The sequence below is a fragment of the Solanum lycopersicum genome, chromosome 2 (assembly GCF_036512215.1).
Source record: "Solanum lycopersicum chromosome 2, SLM_r2.1".
NCBI lineage: Eukaryota > Viridiplantae > Streptophyta > Magnoliopsida > Solanales > Solanaceae > Solanum > Solanum lycopersicum.
In genome coordinates, this window is record NC_090801.1 from 39,101,635 (window position 1) to 39,110,324 (window position 8,690).

At 36.3% G+C, this 8,690-nt stretch overlaps 2 protein-coding genes across 2 annotated transcripts; both read right to left on the reverse strand.

The window, feature by feature from the left end:
- Positions 1-854: 854 nt before the first annotated feature.
- LOC109119455 (uncharacterized) lies at positions 855-1,385 on the reverse strand. The gene is made up of 2 exons (XM_019211998.2): positions 1,306-1,385; positions 855-1,191 (listed from the first exon to the last, which is right to left on the reverse strand). The coding sequence occupies exons 1-2, from the start codon at positions 1,383-1,385 to the stop codon at positions 855-857; spliced, it is 417 nt and encodes a 138-aa protein (XP_019067543.2).
- A 2,873-nt stretch (positions 1,386-4,258) lies between these two features.
- LOC104645585 (uncharacterized) lies at positions 4,259-5,380 on the reverse strand. The gene is made up of 3 exons (XM_010317440.2): positions 5,165-5,380; positions 4,814-4,991; positions 4,259-4,461 (listed from the first exon to the last, which is right to left on the reverse strand). The coding sequence occupies exons 1-3, from the start codon at positions 5,378-5,380 to the stop codon at positions 4,259-4,261; spliced, it is 597 nt and encodes a 198-aa protein (XP_010315742.2).
- Positions 5,381-8,690: the final 3,310 nt, after the last annotated feature.

Below are 8,690 nucleotides of genomic sequence, written 5' to 3' on the forward strand. Positions count from 1 at the left end.
CTCACCCCAAACACTTAAAATCTACAAATTCCTCTATACTCAATAATTTAGACTCGTAAAACAACCCAGAAACACGAATAAAAAAACCCAAGGTATGCTAGAACATAACCTACAAGAATTAAACTATTTTTCATCAAGAACTTCAATGTTCATCATTGAATCCACTCATGTGGGTGGAAGAACCATCACAAAAAAATCTCACATACCTTGATAGGGATCATCCGCGATGAATTCCACTCGCAAAACCTTGGTGTTCTTTAATGATTCTTGATGTTCCTCTTATCTTCTCTTTTATCCCAAGACCTAAGAATATTCCACTTTTCTAAAACTGATTTAGGCTTAGTTGTACTTCTAATAAATCCTTAAAACAAACTAGTAAATACTGAGGTGAAAAGATCACTTTACCCTTACTAAAACCTGGACTGGACTTTCGTCAGTCCAACTACCCAACTTTGAGAAAGCATATCTCCCTCACAGGATATTGAAAATTCCCAAACTCTGTGGCCTTTTGAAATATATCATCAAAGATTTTCTAACCATATAAAGATATGGCCCTAGATTATCATGACCAAGAAGTTATGGCCGTTTGAATAATTACCAAATAGTTACCTTAACACTTAGGAAATTTTGAAAATTTCTTTTATTCTTTCCAAAATGATTATTCTTAGTTACTTTATTTAATCATAGCTATTTCGGTTTACGAGATGTTACAATATCTCCCACATGGTAACATTCATCCTCAAATGATAACTCTTTCCCTAAGCTAAGGTAGTAACATCATTTCGGCACCCAACCAACAACAAGTAATAACATGCTTAGAATACACACAGTCTTATAAAGTGCTAAGAAGAGAATTAAGTACCTTGATCTGCAATCACTCCGTATTCAAGGACATGTAGATATCTCTTCTTCATATCCTCCTCAGCTTCCCAAGTTTCATCTTCAACAAATTTATTTCTCGAAAGGACTTTGACTGATGCAACTTCTGTTGTTATCAACTTGCGAACTTGACGATCCAAAATTTGAACCGGAATACCCTCATAGGTAATCCCAAAATTATCAGTTGGTACAATTAATGAAGGATCACCTAAGCATTTCTTCAACATAGACACATGGAAAATCGGATGAACCGTTGCTAACTTTTGGGGTAACTCCAACTCATATGCTACATTTTCAACTCTGTTGGAGATTCTGTAAGGACCAATATATCAGGAACTAAGATTTCCCTTCTTACCAAAACTCATAACACGTTTCATCGGTGAGACGTTCAGGTCCACCCAATTATCCACTTCAAACTCTAACGACCTTCTCTTAACATTTGTGTAGGACTTGTGGCGACTCTGTGCCGTTTTCAACATTTCTTGAATCACATTCACCTTCTCCATAGATCGTTGAACTAGATATGGTCCTATTAACCCTGCTTTACCAACTTCAAACTACCCAATAGGAGATCTTCATCTTCTCCCTTAAAGATCCTCATATAAGGCCATTTGGATGCTCGAATGGTAACTGTTGTTGTAATCGAACTCAATCAGAGGTATGTGATCATCCCAATTCCCTTTGAAGTTTATCACACAATATATCAACATATATTCTAGGATATAGATAGTACGCTCTGCTTGTCCAGATGGAAAGAAGTGCTTAGGTTAACCTTTTAACCCAAACCTTCTGGAAAGATTTCCAGAATTGTGTAGTAAATTGTGCACCTCTATCTGAATTAATAGAGACCAAACCTCCATGAAGTCTCACCACCTATTGGAGGTAAAACTAGCATAATCCTCGTCTGTATAGGTAGTATTTATCGGCAAAAGGGGGTTGACTTTATCATTCTATCACAAATAACACAAATAGATCATGCTACCTGCGAGATTTTGGCAACCCTGTGACAAAGTCCATATTAATAATTTCCCACATTTACTCTTAAAGTAATTTAGCTGAGCCAAACCTCCAGGACTTCGGTGCTTTGCTTTCACTCGTTGGCAATTCTGGAACTTAGCAACAAACTCAACTATATCTTTCTTTATGTCTTCCAACCAATATAAATTTATCAAATTGCAGTACATTTTGGTAAAACCCGGATGAATGGAATATCTGGAGCTATGAGCCTCCTCCAGGATCCTCTCTTGGAGTCCATCCACCCTAGCTACAACAATCTACCTTGGTATTTTAGAACACCATCTCCTGCTTGTTCAAAATCCAATACTCTTTGCTTATGAACATTCCCCTTCAAATCAAGCAAAACGGGGTCTTGGTCTTGCTTCTGTTCCACCTCTAACACTAATGATGACTTAGCCACATTGGTCACTAAAATCCCTCCTTTTTGTAGAATCCATAAGTGTGACTCCCACGCGTGCAAGTCTTTGCATATGTTTACCTAACTTCCTCTTTTCTTCCTCAACATGGGCGGTACTCCCCCATGGATAACCATTTTATGGCATCAGCAACCACATTAGCCTTACTTGGGTGGTAAAAAATACTCATGTTGTAATCCTCGAGTAGTTCTAACCACCTATTTTGTTTGATATTGAGTTCCTTCTGGGTGAACACATATTATAGGCTTTTTTGATCAGTGAATATGTAAACATGAAAACCATACCAGTAGTGACGCCATATCTTCAAAGCAAAAACTACTACTGCCAATTCTAAGTCATAAGTCGGATAATTCTTCTCATGAACCTTCAACTATTTGGAGACATAATGTATAAACTTGGAATTTTGCATTAGCAAACAACCAAAGCCAACTCTCGATGCATCTCAGTACACCACAAAACCTTGATTACCCTCCGGTAAGGTCAAAAATAGAGCAGTATAGTCAATCTCTTTTCCAAATCCTGAAAGTTTTTCTCACAAGCTTCAGACCATCAAAACTTGATTGTCATTTGAGTTAGCTTAGTCAAGAGAGACGAAATAGACGAGAACCCTTCAAGAAATCTCCAATAATAACTAGCCAAACCCAGGAAACTCCTTATGTCTATTCGAGATGTGGGTCTAGGCCGACTCTGAATTGCCTCTATCTTTGGGTATCAACTCTAGTTTCATCACTAGAAACAATGTGGCTCAAAATGCCACACACTTAACACAAAACTCACACCTAGATAACTTGGCATATAGCTCCTTTATCTTTTAGAGTCTGAAGAACATCCTGAGGTATTTAGCATTTTTCATTCCTTGTATAAACAGTATGTCATCAATGAAGTTAATGACAAATAGATCTAACTAATTTTTGAAGATTTAGTTAAGAAGATCCATGAATGTTGATTGTTAATTTTTCAAACCAAATGACATAGCTAAAAACTCATAATGCCCATAATTGGTTCCAAAATTTTTCTTTAGGATGTCGGATTCCCTAACTTTCAACTGATGGTAGCTTGATTTGAGATCAATTTTCCAAAAGCAAGAAGCACCTTGAGAATTGTTGAAATATAATCTATCCTTGGAAGAGGATACTTATTCTTGATTGTCACCTTATTTAATTGGTGGTAGCCTATACACATTCTAAGGGAGTCATCCTTTTTTCTCACAAATAAGACCGAAGCGCACCAAGGTGAGACACTTGATCGAATGAAGCCTTTATCTAAAAAATATTTCAAATAATCTTTCAGTTCTTTAAATTCTGCTGGTGTCATTCCGTATGGTGGAATAGAGATAGGACGAGTATCTAGAATAATGTCTATAACGAAGTCTATCTCTCTTTCAGGAGAACTCTGGGTAGATCATCAGGAAAAACTTCTGGGAACTCTTTCACTATAGAAACTGACTGAAGGGAAAGTACATCAGCACTTGAGTCATTGAATCATACTAAGTGATAAGTATAACCCTTTGAAGCTAACTTCCACACCTTAAGGTACGAAATGAAACGACCCTTATGCACTTCTAAACTACTACTCCACTCTATAACTGGCTCATTTTGAATCTGAAACTTGACAACTCGAATTCTGCAATCTATTGATGCATAACAGGTATGGAGCTAGTACATACCTATAATAACATCAAAATCTACTATGTCTAACTCTATTAAATGAAGCATAATACTCGTGTGGCTGACGGAAACAGGACAATCACGATAGATTCTTTCTGCTAGAATGGATTCACCAAAAGGTGTGGAAACACTTACTGGTTCACTAAGTTTCTCAGGAATAATTTAAAAGTTCATAGCAAATAGGGAATACAAAATATAAACTCCCTCTTGGATTAAACAATGAATAAAAATAAAGTCAATGACTCGAATCATACCAGTGACAACCTTTGACGAATTATCTTATTCTTTGAAATTATTGAGAGCATACAAATGCTTTGTTCCTCCGTCATCACCAAAATTAACTCCCTTAGGTGCAACCATGTTTGATGGAGCAGCTGATGAAGACTGATCTCTATTGCACCCATTACCACCAGCTTGATTGCTTTTTGGCCACTCTCTCATTAAATTCCCGGTCAGGCCGCACTTGTAACAAACCGCGGAGCCTTCACAACAAACTCCAAAGTGATTTCTACCACACTTGGCGCAGGCAGGAGGCTTATTACCTCCCTATTTCACGCTACCCTTAGAGTAGGCCGGTTTAACTTTTGAATTTTTCCAATAGTGCTCCATTTTATTCTTAGGTGTAAGTGCACTAGCAGAGGATGGAGAAGGACCATTCTATTTGTTGGAAGGACAACCGGTTGGCATCATGTTTCTGCTGCCCGTACTCATTCCCTGTCTTATCTCTCTTTCTCTTGAACTACTCTCTATCCCTAATCTTTTCTTCCGCTACCTGCTACACATAGACCATTAACCTTGAAATGTCCATGTCCTTAATCAACATTGCAACCTTACCTTCTTTGCTTGATGCACGGCCTAAGACACCAACAAACAAGCTCATTTTGTTTCTCATATTCTTAACAATCTCAGGAGCATAGTGAGACAGTTGGGTGAACTTTAAAGCATATTCATAAACTGACAATGAGTCTTGTGTCAGAGTAAGGAACTCCTGTACCTTTGCTTTCTTCAGTTCCTGGGGAAAGAACCGCCCCAAGAAAGCTTCTTAAAAAAAGCCTAACTCAGATGTGGTGCATTCTCATGACTGCCCTCCTTCAAGTAATCTAACCAAGTCCTAGACATATTCTTGAGTTTATAGGCGAGTAGTTCAACTATCTCAGCATCAATCACATGCATAACATCGAATACCTTCTTCAACTCTTCCACAAAGTTCTCCGGATCCTCAGTAGTAGTCAAACTAGTGAAACTTGTGGTCTTCATCCTCAAGAAATCCCAAATTCTCAAAGTGTCAGCCATATCTTGTCCATCTCCCCGTTGTTTCCTGACTTGGTTAGTCACCGCTTTGCTTAGCATTCGAATAGCCTCACGAAATTCAGCATTAGTGACTTCCCCTTGAGGTTGCATGCTCTGTGCATTAAATACCTCTGGTTCCTCAACATTCCTTCTGGCTGGTCGACCTCTAACTGATTTTCATGGAGGCATGTTGATCTGCAACACGCGCAAGAACGAATTGGAGGGAAAAATTTAAGACATTAACTCTAACGCACAAAAAAAGATATGAAAGAAGTGAAGAAATCCCTAAATTTTGCAGCCTCCTAATCATAGATGTGGCGCGCTTCACACCTATGAATAAGACTCTACTTGATAGACTCCCTAGGATTCTTGAACCTTATTATCTGATACCAAGTTTGTCAAACCTCGATCTTCCACCCTAGGCGTGGCCGGCACCCAATGACCATTGTTGGTCTTGAGTAAACCCTTGGTCTGGCTTACTTAACATAGTGGAACACTCAAACATAAGATATAACTTAAGAGTAACTTTTAATGTAGTACTCAGCCAACGTGGAAACTTCAAGTCTTTACAAATAAATGACAAGAAAACCAAAACTAAAACAATATAATTTGTCTATGAAGCCTCTAAAATACAAAGATGAATGTTGGGGAAAAACCCACAACATTTGATAACTGAAAAATGTATGAAAAACAATAAAAATAAGTAATCCGGATGCAAGGAGGCTCACCACTGACTTTAAGCTACTCATTGGATCAACAATATGCCAATTATTGATCCTAGTTACTTGCATCTATCATAATACGATGCAGCCCAACGAACATCAGTACTTTGAATGTACGAGTATGTGAGTTTGAAACCTAAAATTAAATGAAGATGGAATAAAGTAAGGAGAGACACATACCTGACTCTGTTAAACTCATGAATAAATACTCATTTCAATAGAAAGCAATGTAAAGGCAATGTGCAATATTTAGAAAAGTTGTTTGAAAACATGATATCAACTATGTGTGTATCACAGGGATACATTATAACTCTGAAATGTATATGAAAATACAATTAATTGATGTATATAAAAAATACTATATCTTCTGTGGGAGCTTCTCTAACCGACAACCATCACCAAAGAGCTATAATGATAATACAACGTTACCCGCTGCCCAACCATCCTAACCTTGCCAGGGTATATGAACTGAACTGCCTAATAGATCCACTAGTATATTGTGAAAAGGGTTCATCTAAAAAGGTATGACCCTCTTCTACCCATGAAGGCTACATTGTTTTCATGGAGACTTGAGTTAATATGAACACCCATACCCACATTGATGCACAATACTACTTCCAAAAATATAATGACTGTTATGTTTTTAAAATATATGCTCAAAACATAGCTTCAATAGCTCTCTTGAAAATCATAGTTTCCCTTCATACTTCATTTCATAAAGATATCACTTCTGTCTGAAACTAGCACGAAGGCTTTTTATTTGTTTAATGTGAAAACATTTGTAACTCTTAAGGATTACTTAGTCCCCTTATTACTTTTTAGAATGAACTCAACTCTTTACTCTTGCTTAACTTGTAACTTGAGCCTTAAAACAAAGTTTAAATTTTTTTTTAAAGACACTTGGAAACTCTTCGAATTCACTTTGACTTTCTTCTTAAGGTTTAGACTTGACTCTTAACTTCTTTTACTTTGATCTTAAATTTCCTTGAAACGGATTATGGATTCAAGGATCATGATCATGTTTATGGATGATTTCATGATGTTTAGGTGTACTTTAGAGTATTCAAATCAACTAGGGATTGTAGGTACATTATTTACGAACTCGAACGAAAAGATGATGGAAATGGGGTCTCCAGGTCACCCTGACGCTGTAAGAGGAACGTGGCGTGAGAGAGTATCCTGAGGAGCTCTAGATGGTGCAGCACGCCAAGACTTGTCAGACAGAGGCTGCCTTGAGGGGCTCTAGCAGGTGCGGCTCCCCAGGTCCTATTAGACGGGATTTCCGACTTTTTTTCTCAGATTTTCAATTCTCCACCTTCTAAACTTCCATCGAACTCGCTCAAACACTTCGAATCACTAAAATATTCAATACCCAATAGTTAGGCTCGTAAAACAGCCCGAAAACATGAATCAAGCAACCCAAGGTATACTACAACTCAACCAACAAGAATTCTACAGTTTTTCATCAAGAACTTCAATGTCCACTGTTCAATCTACTTTAATTGCAATGAATTTAATATATTATTATGTGGGTGGAAGAACCCATCAAAGAAAAATCTGACATACCTCGATAGAGATCACCCCCGACGAATTCCACTCGCAAAACCTTAGCGTTCTTGAAGGATTTCTTTATCTTCCTCTTCTTTTCTCTTCTCTTTTCTACCAAATCATAAGTGTATGCAACTATTCTAAAAATAAATTAAGGCTTAGGATTACCCCTAATAAACCATTGAATGAGGAAATATCAGGGTGAAAAGACTACTTTAGCCTTACTAAAATCCAGGTTGACTTTCTTCAGTTCAACAACCCAACTTCTGTAAGGCATATCTCCATCATATGATATCAAAAATGCCCAAACTCAGCAGCACTGGAAAGATCTCTTCAAGGGATTTCAAACAATATAAAGAACTAGACCTTAACTCATCCTTATGTAAAAGTTATGACCGTTTGAAACTGACCAAAAACTTACTTTTTATATTTAGAATTTTTTGCAGATTTCTCTTATTCTTTCAAAAAATTATTATTTTTAGTTATTTTTATCGTAGATATTTCGGTTTACGAGATGTTACAAGTTTGACATAATTACAAATAGGATTAAATAAAATCATATAAAATAAAATTTCTAATATGATTATACAAGTAAAATTAATTTAATATTTAATTTTCTAATAATAAAATAATAATTATTTCTAAAATTAGATTTTTATCATACTGTAAATTTAGTCGTAACATAAATAATCAATAAAACTTACTGGTATTATAATAAAAATATCACTCCATAAACTACTTCAAATATATAAATAACATATGATAATTTTTCGTACATATTACAAAAACATGGAGACCAATCATAAGTTAAAAACTAAAATTTTGCTACATCTCTTTTTTAAAAAAAAAATTACATAATATATAATCACCTTCACAGAGTTACCGAATAGTAAAGATGCGATACTAAGATACTCTCAATATTCTTATATCAAATGATTAAAAAATTATTAAGTATCACTTAGTTAATTATTTACGAATTATTAGGATCAACGATGTTAACTAAATATTTTTACGCATAACTTTTAAAAATCTCTTCGGCGAGTCTCGAGCGTTGGGCTTGCTTAGGGCGTAAGTCTTATAGAACTAACCCTCATACTTAGTCTTGGTAAATTTCTGTATAGCCCCACCTCGCGACAGGCCCCCAATCGAGT